The sequence below is a fragment of the Eupeodes corollae genome, chromosome 1 (assembly GCF_945859685.1).
Source record: "Eupeodes corollae chromosome 1, idEupCoro1.1, whole genome shotgun sequence".
Classification (NCBI taxonomy): domain Eukaryota; kingdom Metazoa; phylum Arthropoda; class Insecta; order Diptera; family Syrphidae; genus Eupeodes; species Eupeodes corollae.
Window position 1 is genome coordinate 136,574,496 of NC_079147.1, and position 24,045 is coordinate 136,598,540.

Sequence of the window (24,045 nt, forward strand, 5' to 3'; positions counted from 1 at the left end):
ATAGCTCGTTCGCTGAACCAATCATGGTTTCTGTAATTTTGAGCAACATCTGGAAACACCTTCTGAATAAGTTGGTCTTTTGATTGCGTTCACTGACAAAACCTTTGAGGAAAGTTAATGCAGCCAGTCAACATATCTATAGGAAATTGGCCATTACCAATGAGTTGTTTAGTGAATATGTTTGCAGATTGGTCATTTTGCAACTCGACACGAATATTCTTGCTTAAATGAAGCACTTTGACATGTTTTTACAAATTGGAGGACTTCAGACATGCATAGATTTCATCAGCTGGCGTTGATCGTGGAATCACTGGCAATGTTTGACGAAAATCTCCTGCTAGTAAAATGATTGCACCACCAAATATGATATTGTTGCTTCGTAGATCTTTTAAGGTTCTGTCTAAAGCCTCCAAATATTTTGTATGTGCCATCGTACATTCATTCCAAACATTCAATTTCCATTGATGCAAAACCTTTGACATTGCAGAGTTCTTCGAAATGTTGGAGTTTAATTGCTTTGCATATTTAATGGAAATTTTAGTGCTGAATGGGCTGTTCGACCACCTTCTAGCAAAACTTTGGCACCAAACATAATCTTAGATATAATCAAAATGTGGTGAATCTGTGCTTAAGGGTTTTGGTTTTGCGAATTCTCGATTTGGGGATTTTGGTTTCGGAGATTTTAGATTTGGGTATTATGTTTTGGGGATTTTTTCTTTCGGGCTAGGGTACCCAACCCATAAAATTTATAAGTTTTACTTTAAAAACATTTTTAGTTAGCATTTTATATAAAGATTATTGATAGATATTATAAGATTGAATGTTAAACTGTTAAATATTTTTGAAAAATCAAAAAATGAAAACATTGACATTTTTGACAATTAAATATTTTAATAAATTGTGATCCATTTTTTGGTTTCAAAAGTAAACGTATTAATAACATGTAAATGTTTTTTTTAATGATATTTCTTTTTATTATATTTATTTTAAACTTTGCCATTATGGGCGAAACACGACATCATTTGAATGACCACCAGAGGAATTTTCGCCAGCATCGATTCTTTTGAAGTAATTTTCGACCACTTTTTGATATTAAGCGGTATTTCAGCCATAACTTAACAATAAAACGGTCTTTTACGTAGCCCCACAAAAAAAGTCTAGCACTCTAGCGGTTTCAAATCGCATGGTCTTGGTGGCCAGTTGGTATCGCCAGGACGAGAAATTACGAATACAGAAAATGTCTCTAGCAATAAAGCAATATTCGCTCGAGTTGTGTGGCATGGCACTGTTTTGTTGAACCACATATTTGGTTTTCGAAGAAGAACACCTACTTCGAGCCAAAGAGGAACCAAACATTGACTTTTTGTGGATGTAATGGTGTCTCTTCAAATTCTTGAGGATTCTCAAAACCCCAGATACTACAATTTTGTTTATTAACATACCCACCGAGTGAAAACTGTGCTTCGTCGCTGAAGGAAATTTAAGCACGCATTCGACGCATCTACGGGTTCAGCTGTTTTGTGAGCTGAACTTTGTATGGATGTAGTTGTAGATCCAAATGCAAAATATGTTATAATGTGTAGTAAGATAGTCCTAATTCCTAAAAACGACGACGAATCGGCACAATCGGGTCTTCGGCTACAATTTCGCTTACAGCAGCGAAATTTTCAGTGGTACGAGCAAAACGATGATGCATAGACCTTAGAGTATATGTAACCAATCCAGCCTCTTAAAATTTCTTGACAATTTCGCCAATTGCCTGGGAAGTTGGACGATTATGTAAATCATAATCCTCTCTTTTTTTATATTATACGCGCACTCAAGGGGATATGAATACCTTTATCATGATTAATCACAGTGTGAGCAATTAAGAAGGGACGATAGGATTAGGAAGGAGATACCGGTGCACATTGGTTTTGAATGTCTGCACATTTTAATGAGTGGGAAACATTGAGTGTGGTAAAGCATTCCACATTAGTTTGGTGCGACTGAAGAAAGAATCTCTGTACGTCCGAAATTGGGCTTAAGGGTAAACTGATGAGCATTCCTAGACGAACGGGTATTACGGTTGAATTGTTTGAGGGGAGAAATGCAACTGACTATTTCACTAGAGCATTGTTTATGAAAGTAGCGATAAAATAATGACAGGCATGAAACCTTTCGACGGTAATCGACAGATACTAAACTTTCAGTTAGACAACGGTCACCTATCATCTTTAGAGCTCTCTTTTAAATTCTGTCTAGGAGGCTCAAGTAGGTTTTAAAGCGCGATATGTGGCTTGGCAGAATCACAATTTTTGTAATAGGGTTTAACAATGTGTAAGCCTTTTGCGATAGTTAAGTGATCCATTTTCGTAAATTTCAGACTTTCAAATGACAACAAAAAATTAGTTTAACAACTTTGTTTGACCGATGTCTAATTCCAGCCCTATACTTTTGAAACCGCAAAATGGATAACCCATTGATTCTTTAGATCAGAAGGTTTGTCATTTTTAAGAATAGGAGATTAGGAGTTAAGAATGTTTATTTTATACATTTTAGAAATATTTTATCATGCGAAGATTTATAGACTAAAGCACATAAGGACGTACATATAGATGTTTGACACTTTATGTAAAATTAATTTGGAATACAATCAGGTCCGGTGCTTCAAGCGCTATCGACAGGATTTAATAAATGGGTTCAGTTGCCCGTTACAATAGTAGGAACCGAAATATCTGATTTAAATTAATGTCTAGATTTCGAAAGGTTAAGGATTCCAATGATTATAATTACGTTGAAAGTTACAAATTGCATCAAACATTGAAGATAGAAGATCATGAATTTTGGAATACATAATCCTGCAATATATACACTTAGTCACTTACAAATAAAGCATAGAGAGATATATGATTTAGAGAGGTTTCATGTGCAGATGATGGCCCTAATGAAAGAGAATATTGCATATAAAAAATACATGTATAACATATCTGAAATGAAAGTATATTCATCCATATTTACTTTTTTAATCACATCCTTTAAATAATGTCCGTCACCGTCACCATTGTAATACCTGTCTTAGTGTAAGATATAGGTATATAAAAAAATAAACATTCCAAACAATTTTATAGCATTCTTTTATATTACATCTATCTATACAAATTAGAATAAATCCAGAGAGGCACAAAACACAACAACAACAAAAAAAAAACATACAAAAAATTTGCTTATCTTTTTCAATTTGCAATTTACAAACACCTAAGCATTCTATTTGTTTCAAGCTCAATGGGTTCCGATGAAAGCCAAACAAATGGCACAACATTCCTTAGCAAATATAACAGCGCGCATAACATTCAGCAACATTCACATACTATCTATACGTAGAGACAGTAGAGCATCATACGGAACAGAAATACAACAGTCTTTACATTGAAAATGGAAAAAAGTGTTTTTCATTTTTTGTTTTTCTCCATATATTTATACCCTTTCCCCATACCTAGCACCCCCCTTGATTCCATTCCTTCGTTATCCCTATAAAAATACCAAACGACAATTCATCCATAATACGCCGGCCGTACATCATGTTGCTACATTGTGTGTGTTGCAATTCCATTTAGACTTTTTGAACGAAATAAAATATACGTAAAACTACCTTAGCAGAAAACCATTTGCACACCTCTCTTTCTCCATACAACATCATTGCTGTTCCATGCATGCTCCACATTTTCATTGTCCTGAGCTCACATTAGCTCGGCTTTAATATCACCATGCAATGAAAATGGTTTTTCCACATCATACAAATATATGTATGTATGTATGTACCTACCCCCCCAAATGTAAAGTGTATATATAGGTATATAGAAATATAAACATGTATGTAGATAAAATGTATGCAAGAATAACAGAGAGGTTTAGGTTTAGAATGGTTGGGGGAGCTAAAAGCATTTTCCAACAACCCACACACATGATTGCTGTGTGAATAATAAAGCATTGTGCATAGTTTTTCACTTTTCTCAGTGTGAACCATGGGAAAAAATATACCATCATATATAAGAAGAAGTTAAAAACAAAGAAAAGTTAGTATAAACACACCGAAAGGGAAGAAACGCCAGCAACAACAACAACAAGAACCAGAAAATAACGGAAAACTCCAAAGCCGTATAGCTTTTCTTTATTGTTTTCTAAGCGAATAGTTCTTTTTTTGTTGTTGTTTTTTCGAGAAAGAAAACTTGCAGCAGCATCAAGGTATCTGTATAGGGTAAGAGAAAGGAAACGTCCTTTTATCCTGGTTTTTACAATTTGTAGGTACATACACCTATATACCTCCCTTCTCTCTGCTTGCATAAAGTTATATGAAATCTGACTTTATCTTTCTGTCCGAAAAGAAAAAGTTAAGCAAACGAATATGCACCCTAGCTTAACTCTCGAAGCACAGACACAGACATTTTCTTCTTTATTTTCTTTTTCTTCCGAAAACATTTTCACCACCTCTCGCCATTTCATCGCTATCATCGTCGTTGTCGTTGAAGTTGGCGGCGCGGCCGGCGCGGTGGCGTCGACGACGCACGGTCGTCAGTCTTCGGTCTTCTGTCGTACTATAGTAGTCACTAGTTCTCTGCTATTGTTTTGCAGGCTTATTGCAAAAGGAAAAAAAGATTGCTTTTTCAATTGCATAAACAACGACAGGCGGTATGGATCTTGGCTAAATGCCATTTAAGAAACACAAGAAAACTTTTTACCCTGGCCATACTATACTTATTCTTTGAAACAGGAGTGGAGAGGAGAGGAGACCGAGCCAAAAACACATTAGAATTTGCAGAGTAAAAAGCCATATATAAAAAATGCAAACGGAACACCTCTGCTGCCGAAAGATTTCTAGCCAAGAGCTGGAGCTATAGCTGGAGCTGAACGGAACTGAGCAGAGCATGAGATATGAAGTTTTCTATAATTGCGTTCCCTTCCACCCGAAAAATTTCTATATTCTGATGCAGATTCACAAAGAATTCACATGCAAAATATGAAAATTAATTTCCCACAGAAAATGTTCTCAACTAAAGGAAAATGCTAAGAAGTGGTTTCAAGGAGGAAAGGGTCTGAGCGGGCGGTAAAACCCAACATATTCCTATCTCTACCTAGTGGGGATTGTTGTGAAAGGATGCCAATTTTATATCCCCTTTAGCTAGGCGACTTTCACCCAAACATTGTACGTAGAGATGTAAGTAGTATAGGGAAAGAAAAAACTAGAAATCTAGAAGAAGATCTCTATAGTTGAGCTTACAACACTTTAACACTACCTCCTCACCCCCAATCCTCTAAAATTTTGTGCAGCGCATCCATATATAAAACACATACACCCCTTGAGCACAAGTCAACTTCCTATGTAAGTGGATGAAAAAGTTTTTGTGGTGAGACGTATGGATATACGAGTATGTGCGCGTACTATTATGCCAAAGGGAGTTGTGGGTATATGGTATAGTCGTATAAAACCAGGATACTGATAAGTATATATTTCTTTCATAATCGGTTTCGATAAAGGGGAAAAGGGAATGAAGAAAACTATACAGTCAGCGCCAGAGTAAGAGGAATATTGTTCGTTTCCTGCTATAGCGATGGGCCTGGTGCAATGTGTGTAAAGCTGATGGTTTATTCAAAAAGGCTTCGGCAAAAACCAGGAAGAACATACTTTGTACTAATATACATCAATTTAGTATGCATTAGTAAAACATTTATAAATCTTGCATATCTATGTGTGTATACCTCACATACATTTATGTGTATTTTCTCTCGTTATAGGGTATGTATGTTTATGTAATAAGATGTTGTGTTGAATATCCAATATATATATGTATTTAGTTTAAATTATAATATTGATTTTGTTTCTACACTAATAAAGATAAAAAAACATCGATATTTCGATCATGATTGAGGTCATGACAAGCAAAGTTTTCTAATTTGTTTTTTTTTTTTTTTTTTTTTAAACTTATAAAAGATAAAATTACTGCATTAATTTGTGTTTCCTTTTTGAGACAACTAGTAAATGTGTGTACCCGTGGCTTGATGGTTAGTGCGTTGGACTGTCATGCAAGGGGTCTTGGGTTCAATCCCTGCCTGTGCCACCTTAATTTAAAAAAATTATTTTCGCGGGTACTGCCTCTTGCGAGGAATTGACAAATCCTTCAAGAGTAATTCTTGTCATGAAAAAGTGCTTTCTCAAACTAGCCGTTCAGATTCGGCCTTAAATTGTAGGTCCCTTCCATTCCTGACAACAGTAATCGCACACAGGAATGGTTGAGAGTTGTAAGTCACTAGGCCCTGGTTCACAACGGACTGTTGCGCCACCCCATTTGATTTTTTTTTTGAGTAAATGTGTGTAGTACCCGTGGCGTGATGGTTAGTGTGTAGGACTGTCATGCCAGAAGTCCTAGTTCTCAATGGACTGTTGCGCAACCTTATTTTAAAAAAATTGCACTTTTTAGGTTTCAGATTAATTGGAATTATTATACTTGTTTCATTTATAAACTTGCGGATATTAAACCTGAAAAGCCATACTTATACTTTAAAAATAATTTACTACAGATCACCAATATGCATAATTTTTTTGATCATGCGATTCAATTTATAGAACAATTGCACAGTGAGAAATTATCAATAAAAATCCTTGATATAGTTACACCTTTGCAAATTAATTTTAAACACATTTTCATTCAATTCGATGGCCCACATTTTCGATAACGCTGAGGCATATTTAAGGTTTTATGCCGTAAATGTGCCAAATTACTTCAATACTCGTACTTAAGTCTTGAATTGTTGCTGGCTTAGAGACGTACACATTTGTTTTTAATTGACCACACAGAATGAAGTCCAACGGTGTCAAATCTCATGATCTTCGCGGCCAATTGATACATCCATCACTTGAGATAACGCGCCTATGAATCTGTCGCGTCAAAGAGCCATTGTTTTTTAGCTGTGTGGTAAGTTGCACCATCTTGTTGAAACCGCATGTCGTCCACATCAATATCTTCCAATTCGGGACACAAAAAGTTGTTTATCATTTTAAAATATCGAACAATATTCATAGCAACTGCCTGACCGGCCTCGTTTTGGAAATAATACGGCCCTTTGAACCGCACCAAACAGTCGCTCTTTGCAGGTGCATTGAATTTTTTGACAATCACTTTTAGAATATCATTAACCTGAATGCGTAACTGGTAAGTCTTACTTTTTCAGCTCTCATACTGAACCATTTTTAACAAATGCGGTGACAAAGAGAACTTTTCATAGACTATGATTATATAAAATAATAATATGAATTCACAATTTAAGTTAGTTTCCCAGTATAACTTATTTTTGTAGGAGGAGTTTTTTCTTAAGATTTGAGCTTCATGGAAATCTTATACCGGAAACATAAAGCCATCCCAAGAATAAAGTGTTACTGGTAATAATCACAGTCTACCCAAGCATATCAATTCCACCCCCTCTTTCTCTAACTATTTCATATGATTGCGATAGGATAGGATATTTAGGATATTTAAATTATTTATTATTTATCTTCAATATTACAGTAATAATAATTTTTAATATTTTGGAATTCTATATAATATGTAATGATAAAAAATAATAATTTAAGTTGGCAATGGCGTTGCCGTCTGCCTGATTAACGTGATCAAATAATTTTTTTTAAATATACAAATATATAATAAATTAAATTACGTTCAAACATCTTTACTTGATAATAATAACATTTTTCACTTGAAAAAAAAGAAAAAAAATAGAGTAAAATAAATACGATCTTATAAAAAAAAAATATTACAAAAACATGACATTCGTTTTTTTTATACTATAAAAATTCAGTTAAAATGTTATCTCTATAGGTGTATGTATTCTCAATGAATTTGTATAGAGCAAACCAGTTTTCACCATTTAGGATGTTCTTCGTTTGTTCCATAGTCAATGATAACTTTCCGAAGTGAGATAGTCTCAGATCCTTGTAGATAGGACATATTCCCAGGAAATGGAATGTGTCTTCTTTCATTCGCAGATTGCATATAGTGCAGAGATTTGTCGATGATTTTTTGAACGGTGCGCCATTCAAATTTAACATCTCACATCTCGCTCTGCAAATCAAAGATATCGCTTTTATGCTGTATCGATCATTAAAATAGTTTTTGCTCACAAGGTCATAGTTTAACTCGGTTTATATCAGCCTGCTATTTGAAGATATGGCTTTTTCTCTGCTTTCATTTCTGTGACTAATATCAGACAATTCCAACACTTTATAAAGTTGTTGGAATTATCGCCTCATGACGATTTCAGATCTTAAAGATATGTTTGCGAACCTAGAAGAGAAAATACAAGACTTGCCTACAAAACAAGATTTTGCACAAATCTTTGCCGATGTAAGAAGTCTCAAGGCAACAAATGAGACACTTACACAGGAGTTGGAACAAATTAAAAACAAAAACAGCACACTGGAGAAGAAAATGGAACTTCTAGAAAAGCGGTCTCAGGAAAAAAATTTAATCTTCACAATCCCAGCCGGAACACATAGTGACGTTCGCACAGCTGTGCACGATGTAACAAAACGAATTCTGGACAATCAAGACATCAGATTCGAAGACATAATAACTTTGCCGCCCAAAGGCAATCAACAAATCATATTGGTAGAGACAAATAGCAAAGCAACCAAATCGCAAATACTGAAGAATTCTGCGAAGCTTAAAGGCTCAGGCATTTTTGTTAGCCCTGATTACACGAAAGAAGAGCTGAAGAGGCGTCAAAGAATTCTGCGTATAAGACGGCTATTAATTCCAAACATACATCATCAAATCCACAAATCAGAGGTCTAAAGTTAATGGTAGGTGGAAAAACATTTTACACAACACAAGATGGAAAGCTTTTATGTGGAAACCGCGATGGAATTGTAATTCTTGAGGAAATGTTCGGGAAATTGGAATTAGGGGAAAACACTTCGGAACCAAAACAAAAACAGCATGTCAATACAACTATCAATGTACAGCCGTCAACTTCATCAACTTTCTGCGATGCGAGTTTAGCACCACCTGAAGTATCAACACAACAACAAACAAAATATCATACTTGAAACAGAGTTGCCGTCTGCCACGCAAGTAATAATAGTATAAATAGTAGTAGAAATTTGAATATTAACAAAAGCGAAATTAGAAACATAAGTATATTATCACAAAATATTGCTGGTCTAGCAAGTAAATTTTTTAATGTCGATTTTTTTTTAATTTGTAAAAAGACATTACATCTTTTTCCTTTTTGAGACATTTATTACAAACGATCATTATGAAACTTACAACAAATATTTCAACGATTATACACTACATTGGATAGCGGCTTATCACGATCACAAATTCGGCAGAGCGATAGGGGGATCTTTGTTTGGTTTCAAGAAAAATATTAACGCTAACTTTGTTGATGTGAATGGTCTAGCCTACCTTACCTTTAATAACTTAACAATGCTGCACTTTAACCTTGCCACCAAAATTAGTTTGGAAAGAAACACAAAGAAATGCATATGTAAACAAACTAACAAATGAGATAGAGTCCACATATAATACCACAACAACACAACTCAATCCCACAGAAGAGATAAGATTACTAAATAATTGCATCAAAAAAGTTTCTCCACTTCAAACGCGATCAAATAATCAAAAATTTCGACAAAAATGGTTTGACCAAGAATGTTTTGAAGCAAGAAAACTTTCATTTACCCTTCTTAGAAGAATTCGAGATTCCACAAGCCCAAATAAAAATGAAAACAAACAATATATAGATGCCAATCGAAACTTTAAACTTCTGTGTAAAAACAAACGCGAAAATTATTTGAGGTCCCTAGCAGCAGAAAAAATAAAGATATTTAAGGGTACCGACTTTGTCTGTGGGTATCCATGTATCCCATCAAAACTAGCCGAGTATTTCAAATCATTACTTAATCCCCATGACATTAGAGAAAGCATTCAATTGCTGAACCATATATAACAAATGATCTTCTTGAAGCCGAAATAGTTATGAGTGAACTCAAACTGTCACTTCTTAATTAAAAAAACAATAAAGCACCAGGCCCAGACCGCATTGAAAATGAATTTCACAAAAATGCTCCACCGGTCTTCTTAAATAAAATGCTAGCTACATTTAATTAAATTTTTAGACTGGGAGATATACCTCAAGATTTCAGAGATGCCATTGTATATCCAATATACAAAAAAGGTGATGTCAATGCACCGAGCAACTATCGAGGTATCTCTTTTATGAACTCGACCGCAAAACTATTCTGCTCTATTCTTTTGAATAGAATCAACTCTTGGGTAGAAAACAACAAAATACTAAGTGAATACCAGGCAGGCTTTCGCAAAGGCTATTCTACAGTAGATAACATATTTATATTAACAACCATAGCTCAGTTCTTCCTTAGGCAAAATAGGAAACTTTACATATTCTTTGTAGACTTTAGAGCTGCTTTTGACTGTATAGACCAAAATGCGCTTTTCTATAAATTGTCACAGCTATTAATGTCAACAAAAATGCTTAAAGTTCTTAAAAGTTTATATACAAATACACGTCAAAAAGTGTGGGACGGCAAAAATGTATCCAACTGGTTTGAAACCAAGTCTGGAGTGAAACAAGGATGTCTTCTGAGTGCCACACTTTTCGTGTTATTTATAGACGATATAAATTTATAAATCCTTCGAAATGTCAGAAATTAACTTTAGAAACCTTATTTAGAAATTAGGTCCAGTGTTAACTTTTCAAACTATCAGTAAGCTGAATACAGATTTTCATCTCTCTGTGAGTTCCTATTTCTAGAATACATTGACAAAATGCAAGATAGCCTAATAAGTAATCACAGGTTATGGTTGAAGTAGCTATCCGTGATGGAATAGTACACACTTAGGCCAGACTAATGGCCCATTGTGTAGTAGTCACAGTAGCTTCTACCAATTTATTAAAAATTAAACGTAAATCCGGGGAATTCCTCTCAACATTTAACTATTACAAACCTCTTTGTCTCATTTATCAGCCAATCGAACAATAATCATCTTCAAAAAAAACCGACTAAATTTTTTTGTTTTAATTAAAAGATAGGATAGCTCATGCCTTTCTTACCCAATTCAATGTTTTGGAAAGATTCCTTTATTTTCCTGTTCATCAAAAATAAGCAAAAAATTATGTTATGAACTACAGGCCCATTAGCCAAGCTTTCTTCATTGTCTACGATTCTCTCTTTTTTTATTGATGACTTTTTTTTCTTCACAACACATGGCTTCAAAGGTTTCACTTCAAGCAATCTTACCAAATTTATGTCTAAGACCCTAAACCTCTAAGCCTTTGATAAAATTAATTCCCAAATTTATTTATCTTAAACTTAAAACCTTTTATTTTCTATATTTTTTAATTTGAATGCTCAGATGACACCCAGAGCACTGTTGGTATAAAGTTGTTTTTAGGATCTTAATCTCCGATCACATTTATGCAAACTAAGGACTTCCTCAAGGTAGCCACCTTGGTCCTTTATTATTTTTTCTTACTATCAATAACGTTATTAATGTCATTTGATAATTCAACTTTCTCCATTTAGGCTGATGACATGAAAATAACAAAGCTTATATCTAATCTATCCTATTCTGTCTTACTCCAAAATTATCTTGACTTATTTCAGACTCTGTGCGACAAAAAATTGTATGTATAGAATTCAATGTTGCTTAACGCCAATTCATAACATTTACCCGTAACACATATTCCCTCCCGATTTTACAGTCTTCACGATGTTACCATTTATTATGTCTATTCTATTTGCTGCAAATAATGGTCAAAATAATTCTCGAGTTAAAGAATTGTCTTGAAAATAGATTTAAGACTAGATTTAGCATGTTTTGTTAATAGCCTTCATTAAACGTAATAAATACATAAATAAAATATTGATGGTTTGCATTTTTTCTATTCCCGATTGGGTGTTAGATTAATTCAAATTATTTTCAAATGGTCTCTCAACTTGAATTAAGGTGCGGCTGTAGGTATGTTTTTATATAAGAGCAAGCAGGATGAAGAACATCCCCTCTATTGTTCTGAAGATGTGTTCCTCGACGCTATTAAAACCACTTTTTAAGCTTTTTTATCTGTCCTAATCCTCAGATCTCGTACCGATTAGATGGAAAAGATTTTTTTTTTTTCTAGCCCATACCCAAAAATGGTGAATATTCCTTACTCTCTAATTAGATACTGGTAGTGCTAGCATTTAAGTCACTTCATTGAAACGTCATGAAAACGATGGTTAATAATCAGCTCAAAAATTATCTTGAAGATCAAAAGCTCCTTAATGACTTGCTGTTTGGCTTTCGCAGCAAAGGATCATTGGTGATTTCATGGTTTACCTCACCAAACACTAGAGAAAATCTCTTAAAATCGTTTTGGAGAAAGTATTGTTATTGCATTCAATATTTCAAAAGCATTTGATAAGATTTGGCATCAGGTTTCTAGGTTTACTTTTTTAATCATATTTCAACGATATTTGTACGGTTTAGGCTCTAGGGAAATAGCCAGCTGCACTCCCCCTCCTTAAGCAGTTTAACCTGAACACTAGCGCATCTAGGAATGCTCATCAGTATACTTCGGTCATACTATAATTTACAGAGATTCGTTCTTAAGCCGTACTATGTGAATATATAATGCCTTAACACACTCTTTCTTTCGCAGTCGTTCAGGTATTCAAAACAATATACACCGAAACCTCGTTTCAAACCCTTTCTCCCTCGAATATCGACTTCAATTTGTTTATTCAAATGCAGGATATGATACAAATCCTTTAATTTTTAATTTTATAAGTTAATAAGTTAAAAGATTTTCTTTTGATGTAATATAACTTAGATCTAAAGAATTACAATTATTATGCTCAACCGTTTTCTGAGCCCTTCCAAATTTCATAACAAAAAACAACTTTTCCGGGCTTTTCTGAAAACCATATTTATGCTCATACCCATACCAACCACAACCAGCACCATTTGCTTATAATGATTTGTGTTTATAACGAAAACAAAAGTTTCGCACTTGTACCAAAAATCAACCCCTCAAATATGTCAACTCATTTTTGAAAATTTCAAAATGAAAAATAACCTTTCATCTTAAAATATTAAGATATTTCACACACACTTTACGTCATATAAATATCATTTCAACAAAATTTATTGAAATTCTACCAAGTAAAAGTCACAAAAAAGTATAAATGTTCTGTACATATATTTTTATGTAAACAAAACAAAAGTAAATAATGCATGTAATTGTTAAGCCTCAAACATAAATTTTCAACACATCCTTCACCTTCGGGTAGAGCCTCTTGACAGTTTTCAAAGCTCCCCATCATGCACAAAATTTAAATAAAAAATCTTGAAAATGGTTTAGGTATGTACAATATACATACATACATACATATTTTTTTTACGGAAATCTTATTTACTTTTTTGTCGTTTTAACAATGAATCAAATCTCACTCTGACATTAATACAGAAATAACATAAAATAAAAGAGACATTTTCTGAAACAATTTTGAGCCATTACCATCTTGCAGCTTGCTGATGTCCACTATAAATAAAACAAATACATAATGTTTTCCCACGCTGACACATATATATACCTATACCTATATATTTACATTACGTATATGTGTATGGATATTTCACAACTTTGGTATGATTAAATACAAAAAAAGAAAAGTTAAAGTGCGTATACGCCATAGTGGACCCCTCACATTTTATATACCAAAAATGAAGGAATTCCAATAAATGTATTTATTAACGCTTCAAGCTTAAATGTACCTTAATGGAAGAACATATACACACGTTCATATGCATGTATGTGTTTTCGCATATTTGGAAGTTGGTTTTCTACACGATTTATTGCTTTTCTTATAGATTGCCATTTAATCATTTAAATGAACGTATTTTGGGAGAATTTATGGAAGTTTAGAAGTTATACCTATTCAAGAAGATCACGAATCACCTCTCTTATTAACAATTGCCTTTTATATGCTTAGATATAAATGTGTACGTGTGTAAGTACAGTTGGGTTCATATTGCCTACCGTCGCCGCCGCCGTCCCCTTCATCTTGAAATGATGGCCATAATGGATTTTGGAATAAAAATAAAGAATACATTTTTATTTTCTCCGCGGATTAACGTTCCGATACGAATCGTTCTGGAAGTCCTCCCCACGCTTAGCAAAGTGTTTGTTCAGTATGTCTACACAATAAAATTTGAAATGTTATAGGAATCTATAAACGTATATACATACAAGCAATATTTTTTTGTTATACATTTTCTATAGGCAAATATTAACGTAAATTAATTTTTTAATTGATTTTTCTATTTATTTAAGGAAATGAAAATCTTAAAAAAAAAACAATTTTGCGATTTTTCGTACAAAATTAATCAAATACAAATAAATCAAAAATTATTATTTGTATCTTTGTGGCTAAATCCCATGTTAATGGTTGATTGCGAATTTATTTAAATTATTTTCTTCCTTTTACCCCATCATATCAGCCAATTAATACAAATATCTATCAAAGTAATGCAGCTTTAAATTAATTCCTTTCGAGAGAACGTACATATTGCTTTTTTTTTAAATCTAAATTGATTGGAGTTTTTGTTGGTGTTTGATTTGTATAGACTTTAAAGTTTACATATACAAATGATTTACATACTGACACAGATTCTTTGAAATCATTCTTATGAAGCTGCATTTTTGAATGATTGTTTTAGTACTAAAAAAAATAAAAACAAAAATACAAGCTTTTCAAACTGTCGCTTTTGGAAAAATAAATCAAAATAATTAAGCAAAGTTTCGCAGAAATGAGGGCAAGTATCGTAGTTTTTTATTTTCTAAATTCATGGTTTACATCATTATGATCTCACAACTATAAGGGAAGTCTGTACATACGAATGGCATCCGAGAGCAGTACGAGAATCTACAAACATCTGGATCATTTAAAATTAGAGGTTTACATCAAAGATGGTTTCGAACTGAACAAGATCACCTGGATTTTAAAGGCAAGATGTGATTTAATCAAGCTAAAACGAAACGGATTTGGCCAGAACGGATTATCATTATATATACTGTGCGCAGCTTAAGGGAGGAAGAAAAGAAACAGCACTTCTTGGGCAGATGTCCGGGTTCAAGGGAATTTAAGGTGGCCATCTTTGGGAAAGTTTGGTTAACAGAAGCAGAAATGCTCAATGGAGAAAACAGCTCCAATTTTGAAGGACTTTCGAATTTTATCACTGTAGACTTACCGTACCAAAATTAACTTGTGAGGGAACATAACCAGTAAAAAAATGCTCTTAAGATTATCTGCAAATTTTGAAATTCAAATTAAATTTTGTTAAATTCTTTTTGATGCATCTATCTAGATACAACAACCATTAAATAAAAAGAGCTTCAAAACTCAGTCATGCTTTTAGAAACATTTCTGAAGTTTTTCGTTGTTACTCATTTTTGTCCTTTCTCAGCTTCTTTATAGTTTATAGTTTTAGAATTCTAAAATATTAGTCAAATTGATCTCACAAAACTTTTGTCATTTATACGAGTACATGTTTATCAATTGGATACAATTTGTGTTGCTCCATTCTTATAAATTTCGCCCACTTAAATTTTATCAATTTCGTTATAAGTGAAGATACTGTCCTTAATAGTATCCTACAAAATGACGAATGTTTTAGTCCTGATCCCGACGTTGTTCCATCATCTATTTTAAATAAATGTACTGCGTATTTAGCACACCCGTTATGTGTTCTTTTCAACACGTCTTTAAGTAACTCGCTGTTTTCTTTTATCTAGAAGAGCTCCTTCATAACACCAGTACACAAAAACGGTCCTAAAAACGAAATAATGAACTACCGACCTTTTGCTAAACTATCTGTGATACCTAAACTATTTGGGTCAATCGTATGTATGCGTCCTTTTTTTCACTGTAGTTCAATTATCTGTGATAACCAGCATGGTTTTGTTAAAATGCGTTCAACTGTTATTAATCTGTTTAACTTTACGTCCTTTTGTTTAGATGTTTTTGAAAAACGTGAACAAGTTTATTGTACTGATTTTAGAAAGGCCTTTGACAAAATGTGTCATAAATACTTTTTAAACTATCACAGCAAGGTTTTAACGACTGTTTCATAAACTGGATCTCCTCATATTTGTAAGATAGACGTTATATTGTTAAATTTAGTAATGAGTGTTCAAGTTAATTTGTTGTGAATTCTATGTGTCCCCCAGGGTAGTCAACTTGGTCCTATTCTATCTATGGTTTCTATGGTTTCTATCATACAAAATTAGTTTTTCCTAAAATATGCTGATGAAATTAAAATTTAAAAAAAAATTAACTCTACATCTGACTGTCTTTATATTATTTAGGGAATGGTGCAATAATAATCGTCTTGTTTTAAATGTTGACAAATGTAAAAACATGTGCTTTACACGCAAAAAAGTTAAAATGGTTTTTGTTACATGTTTGATTCTTGTCCTTTAAGTAGAGTACATATATGTATTTTCTGACTTAGGTGTTGTCTTAGATCCTAAACTAACATTCAATAAACATATTAACTTCATAGTTAAAAAATAAAATAGAGTTCGAGGTTTTATTAAGAGATTTGGCCGTGATTTCCGTTATCCATATGTTTTAAAATTACTTTTTGTTTCATTTGTGAGACCAGTCCTGGAATATGCTTATAGAGATTGCTCACCTTACTACGCCGCCGCCGCCGTACACTTCACAAGACTAGAAGCCATTCAGAACAGATTTTTGCCTATTTGTCCACGATCGCTTTCGTGGTTTCATAACATTCATACATTACCGACTTATTCACAAAGACTTTCCCTCATAAATCTTCCTTCGTTGACAAATCATAGGATGTACTTGCAGTTTTGTTTTATTATTAGAATAATAAACGTACAAATTTCATCATTATCAGTTCTTGGTAGTTTAAACTTTAATTTTAATCGTTCAAGTAAAAGACTCCAAAAACCATTGAATACTAATTTTGCAGATCAAACTATGGTGTACTTAGCCCCTTAAATCAATTAATTGAAAGCTATTATAAATTTTACTCTTTACAAATGATAATATAAAAAGTATAAATTGCAAATTAAAATTTTTCAACAGTCTTTTTTTTAGTATTTAGATTTTAGGTATATTTTAAGAATTGTTAACGATAGTATTTAAAGATAAATAAATTAAACTCTTTTTGCGACATTTTATATTTACATTAAAACAACTTACATCTTTTTCTACCTATATAAACGCTTTTTAAACAAATAAAGTTTCCCATTTGGAGTGGGAAACAGAGAAACGTTTCTGAAACGTTTTTATAATTTGTCTGAAATGTTTCTTAAATCTTTCTAAGATGTTTAAAAGAAATTTACTTTGGTCAAGGTGCACCGTAAAAAAATTTCTTTCGTATGGACACACCTTAAGACATATTCAGCATTATTATTTGTAAAACTAAGGGTATGTTCAAACCAAAAACTAATTTCAGATACATTTGAAAACGGTTTAGAAACAGAGATACATTTAAACAAATGTTTCTCAAAGCATGCACACCAAAAAATAAAATCCCAAAAACTCTTCAGCAATTTTTGTTTAAATAAATAGAAAACATTTCAGAAATATTTTTAAACAATGTTTCCTGAACTGATTCCCCTTTTCCCTTCTTTTATGATATTTAAAATATTTAAAAACAAATTAGATTTTTAAAAATTCATGATTCGTAGCTCCAATTTAATTTTTTTTTCTTTCGAAACCTTTTTTGTGCTTTATTTTGTTTAACTTAAGAAGCAAACATGGTCAAAAAATGATTAAGACCATGCAAAGAAAAGGTCCTAACGCATTTTCAGCGCATGCACTCCTTAACAATCTTTTGCAAGAGTAATTCTTTTCATAAAAAGTGCTTTATCAAATCAGCCGGTCTGATTTAGCACACAAAGTATAGGTCCTCCCTACCCCTGAAATGATTTGCACTCTAGGTCCTAGTGATTGCTCATAATGCCTACCAAAAGCAATCATTGCAAAATATTGCAAAGAAATCAAAGACTCCAATTAAGTCGGAAATGATTGCAATCAATTGTTTGCCGTCAAATGTTAAAACAAAAATATTCCAATACTTTTAGCATGTTTCAATGAGTGCAATCTTTAGTTTTAATGAATGAAATAAGGTGAGGTCATTTTCCAAAATGTTTCTTATGGAAACCCTAGAAATCTGAGAGACGGTACGTGATTTGGACAGATTTACTATTACTAGATTACAATCTTACTATTTTAAAGATAATTTTAAATATCTGTGTTTTAATTTGAATTTTCCATTCTTTTTTCTTTTCTTTGATTCAGTTTCAAATGTTTTAATAAGAAAACACAAAGATATACACACAGCAAACCTGCTTAAAAGAAGATTGTGTCCAAACACAACATAAGTCTTTACATTTTTTCTGAGAAAGACATTTAATCCTTTTATAGGCTTATTGGTTAAAGTTCCCCTACAACTGCACGTGTATCAAATTTCCATTTACTTTTCTCAATGGACATAACAAAATTGTGTGCGTAAGTATTATTTTGTAGGTAAGCTTCTAAACGATTCTCCGATGAGCCTCCTTCCAATAATGAAATCGGATTTGAAGGGGTTGATTTAGTGCTTGCACAATAACAACACTGATTTTTGCCATGTGTAGAGGTATCCAGAAACTGAAGCTTATGTTGAGACAAATTACTATTTTACAGTTCACGATGTCATTGTGATGACAATAATAGGTACCTAAGGTTCTGAATGCAGATATTTTAATAGAAATGTAAGTTTATATGAGTCTTCTAGAACCCTTAAAACTCTTGGAAAATTTAAGGAATGGATAACCAAGTAAATCAGACAAAAATATAAATGAAATAGCTGTTAGTCTTTCATTTCAATTTAACAGAGAACTTAATATTAATACTTTTTTTTATAGAAATACAAAAATGATAAAATGATAGAAAACTTGTCTCGTTCATGAAAATATGCATCTCGTTCAATCTGCATGTAATCAATACATTTCTATTAAGAACATAAAATCTTCCGTAATTTATTGTATTTATTGTAATACAACTCGCCTTGTTCTTCAGTATTTTATCTTGTCATCGACAGTGGAGCTTAAACCAATAAATCCTCGAAAACTGCTTTTCTTTTTAATTCTTTTACTAATATTTGTTATCTTATTTCTTCCATTTTTTTAAAAACTTTTTAAGTATTTGGTCTTTTTTTCTCTAATAAATAAATATCCTTTGTTCTTCTTTTAAGTTCTGAATTTAAGGCTAATTTTACTGCTGCAGATTTGTGCGCTTGAAGAAAAAGATTGTGTAAGTTGAATTATTCAATTAAACAATCCCAAATTACTTATTAAGCTGTTTCATCCGCTGCTACTATTTCAGCCTTAGTAGTAGACGCTGTTATTATTGATTTTCTTTGACTCAGCCTAAAAATAGTTCCTCCTGCATGAGTAATAACTGAACCAGAAGTTGATTGTCAAGTATTAGTGTATCCAATAAATTCGGCATCACTAAAACAATCTAGTAGTATGCCTCTTTTAAGACTTTGATTACATGTATTCAATAACTTATTTCATATTCTTTGTATCGTAACACTTTAGTTACTCTACTGACATCTTCGGTTGTTAGATTTTCTAAAGATCCTGATACAAATAATATGATGAAATCCAAATCTAGTCTTGTTTCTAGCATTAAAAACAATGGTTGTTCCAGCTACCTGCCTGCATGGAAAGTTATTTCTTTTAATTTCAGGAGTCTTTACAATTGGCTTTTAAATCGTCTTATATTCCGGAAATTGGAAGCGAACGTTCAAATATGTTCCTTGCATGCGATTTTTGACTAACTTTTTTTTCTGACTTCTTTCTTTTCGATTTTAAGTCCCGATAAGAGGCTGGGATGCAACCTACACTGACAACTTTACAATCGGTCTGTCGATTTATCTTACTATAAAGGTTTTTAAGTTTTCGTGTCTTGTTAAAAAAGTTGTCAGTTAAATTATTCTAAAATTAAAAATTGAAAATTACCAACAATATTTTGCATATGAAGATATAGTTTGATTTTAACATCTATTTTTTGAACAGTATTTTTAGTCGAAAACCAGTTTTTTTCCAATTTTGGTAGCATTTCTTAAAATTTGTTTGTTCTTATGAAAACAAATAGAAATTAGATGAATTAAATCAATTTAAAGTAAATATGTCTCCAAATATGTCGAAGAAGCCCTATAAGGTGTTCACTAACTAGTTCAACCTTACTGGAACTGTTGACACCACCGTTGATTCCATCTCGAGAATTCGTCCACTGCCACCTGGATAAGGAGAGGTGTCTTAGTGGAAACACCTTTTATCCTTCTCTCTCGTTTTCCAACCCCAACAACTTTTCACTGGGGTTAGAACCCAATCTCCAGTTGAGGTACTAGGCACCCGATGTTCACCGCGGGAAGGTGAAAGTAGGAGTTGATAGATAGAGGTGGGTTTTGAGAAAAACCTGTGGACGCTTGTGTCTTCTTGAATACAAATGTCTACCAGTTGAACATCTTCCTTTTTGCATCTTTCTGCTTTATTTTCTGTATAACGAATTTTACTTCAAGTCTATACCACTACCTTCTTGAGCTATGGACACAGAAATCTCTCCAAATCTTTTCTTTTTTTCCAATCTTTTATTTCAACTCTAGGGACCTTGAAACGTCGAGAAATGTTAAAATTTTCAATTCGGACTGATTACAATAACTTCCTATGGGAAGTTAAAAAAGAACTATAATTTTTTTAAAACCCTTAATTCGTTTTTCAGATCTTTAATATTAAGGTCTTCATTTTACAGCATGAGTTTCTCTTTTCTGCCTTTTTATTTTTTTAGAAAGTCTTCTTCCATAAAGAATAACGTTTTGAAGATCTTCTATATATAAAGAGCAAACTCTTAAGAAGAAAGAAATTATTACCAATTTCATACTGTGTTCAGAGTTAGACTCTTTTAATAATATTAGCGAACTATAGTGACAAATTATCATCTCTATCAAATTGGATCAGACTCATCTTTGCAATTGCGAGGGTAAAGGTTTAAAATGTTTGACAGTAGTTAATTTCTTCTTGTTGAATAAAACATTTGGCCACAAATCTTTCTTTATAATTATCGATGCTGCCATCACATTTAATAAAGAAATTCATCTCTGCATGGATTTTCTTCACTCAATTTTTTTCTTACCATTTTTCAGGATTTGACAAAAAGTTCACAAAATCATCTGCTGCCATTACAAAATTCATTCAATAACGGGGTTTTCTTATCATCATATCCAACAAGGTATACATAAGCCGCTTTTCTATCCATTTTCTTTCTGTTCTAATTAAAATATGAGTTAAGCAGGTTTATGCAATTATTCTTAAATGTTTGACTCTAGGTTTTTTGCCAATCCACAATTCGTGAGGGCTAACACCATCTACTGAGTATTTATCCGTTCTATTTAGTGTATATACTGCAGAATTTATATGATCCACCCAAATTGTTTTTGAACAATATCTTCTTCAGTGCTACAGGATTTTAGCCATTTTTATACTAGCGTTTCCTTTTCGCTTCCACTGGCGCTATTCTGTTCAGATGTGCATGGCGTTATCAGTATCTCTACCGTACAATTTAATCATAGAATCAATTCAACTTCTTCATTCTAGAATTCAGCTGAACCAATGTCACTCTTAAATGGAACTATTTACTCATCTTTGAAAGCTCCTTCTCTCTTTGATGACTAATTTGTTTGTAGAATTTGTAGAATTCTTTGATAAAACAAATGTCAATCTATTTTTTCTCGTGTTTCAAAACTATAACACATAAAATTCCTTGCGTTTGACAAACTTAATTCAAGTTATTTTTGTTTAAAAAATATGTTTTGGTTTTAAAGAGAACATCTTGTTGTTAACTGTTTTCTGTTAAAATTAAAATAAACTGCTTTTAAGGCCCAGAAAGCCGTCTGCTATATTCAAATTTCGGTTAATGCAAAAAAACTCTTATGTTTGATTACTTTTAATAACGAGAAACTTCTATAATTGTTATGGATAGGTTTTTTTTCAGTCAACATCCCCAATTCAAAGATCACATTTATTTGCCAAACAAACTTTCTCTAATTTTTGATTGATTTACTATTAAAAAGCTTCAATCTTTATAAAAGTAGTTCTTAAAACTTCTTATATATTTTTTAATTAAGAAGATTGATTTTAAATTTCATTTTATAATTAAAAATAATCAATAAAACTAATTTATTTTCAGATAAATTAATCTACAGAATGTCAACTCGACATTTAACACCACTTCAAAAGGTTATCACAACAACTTGAATGCAGAAAAAATAGTGGATAGTGAAATGTGGGGATTTTAATTAAAGCTAATTAAAAAAAAAAGAACTTAACTCAAGTAAGCAAAATGTCAAGATACAGGAGTAGATAGTTAACAGAACCATCACTTTAACAGAAATATAAATAACGATAAAATCAGAAGAATAAAAACAACAAAATAAAACAAATCAAAAGGACCAAAGTTGGAAACTTCTAGAAGATTCCAATGGTTCTAAATATGACACCATACCGAGATACATACACAGCAACACTATGCATCCTGGCAATGGTCTTCGCTACAAAATCAGTCACATGCTCCACTTTAGATATTTACAAAAATGCCCGTTTGGGACATAGGATAGTCCAGACTCGATACGGCCGGTTGCACGGCCTTATCCTGCCATTAGATAATTTTCGTTTCTTACGCTCTGTAGAGGTATTCCTGGGAGTTCCGTACGCCACACCGCCAACAAAACAAAATAGGTAAGTAAATCACAAGAAACAACAGTTTGTAGTGGGTAGTAGGTAGTTGTTGTTTTTCTTAAATTTTTATTTTTATTTTTTAAGTAATCAAAAAGGACACTTCTATATAGGAAAGGTACACAGGATGGGAATTGTTTGAAAGCCTTTTTATAAATACTTAACTATTATATACATATATACGTATACTCATGGGTATATAAATGGAACACAATAAGATTCAACTGAGTGAATTTAATTTAAATATAAAATTCAAATATAATGAAAACAAATTCATAACAAAAAAAAATGTCCATCTAGTCCATCTCCTTTGTTCCCTCTATCTCTCAATTATAGAGGAAATTAAACATTGGACAAGGGCTTTTGTATTTTGTATCCTTGGCATAACCGAAAGGCAAAATATGAATAAAAGAAGAAAAAAAAAAACAAAATTACACAACTTGCGCAAACTTTCCGTTCTTCTTCTTCTTCGTCATCGTAGTATAAACGGGATCTGGGTCGGGAAGTTGCTTGGAGGTGGTTTTATTGAATTAATAAGTAGCACCAACACAATTATAAAATATAGAAGGACACACACAATTTTAATTTTAGTTTTTATATTTCTATCTATAGCAAAACAATGATGATGAGGGTCGCGTACAGGGTGTTTTTATTCAAAGGTGAAGAATTCAGGAAATGAACGTTGGACAAGAATAAATCCAGTTCTTGAGGAAGGAATACGAAAATTAAGAATTGTTTTTTAAAACTATGCAAATTTTTTTAAGTCCATCAGGAAGTGACTTTAAATAAATAAAGTGATAAATCATTATGTTTTATGGCTTTTTTTAGATTTTACAGTAAAAAAGGTCGAAGGTGTGTCCCAAAAACTTAGAAATAAAAACGTAGGATTTTGCAATAAGAGGAAATTTTAATTTTATTATATCCTAGAGTATTAAACTAGCTATGTTATCAAAATTTGATTATAAAAAAAAGAAAAATATGAAAGAACCTTTATAATAATTCCCAGTCAAAAGTTATTTTGAAAATGTCTAGGTCGTATTTCAATAACAACGACTCGACTCTAGAAAAGCTACGTTGAGAATGTCCCAATTTTCATTGATTCACTTTTCACTAGACGAATATTTTTTATTGTTTTTGTTTCGCTTTTATCGATCTCCCATTAACAAATTTACATAGGTAGTCTCAATTTGT

The 24,045-nt window shown here is 32.4% G+C and overlaps 1 protein-coding gene across 1 annotated transcript in view; it reads left to right on the forward strand.

Moving 5' to 3' along the window:
• The window catches only part of LOC129953762 (neuroligin-3), a 276,340-nt gene that overhangs the window by 35,077 nt on the left and 217,218 nt on the right, over positions 1-24,045 (forward strand). The window contains exon 2 of the mRNA XM_056067200.1: positions 22,310-22,857. Within this exon, the coding sequence (XP_055923175.1) occupies positions 22,601-22,857 (257 nt within the window). The 5' untranslated portion in view covers positions 22,310-22,600. The remainder of the gene's footprint in view (positions 1-22,309; positions 22,858-24,045) is intronic.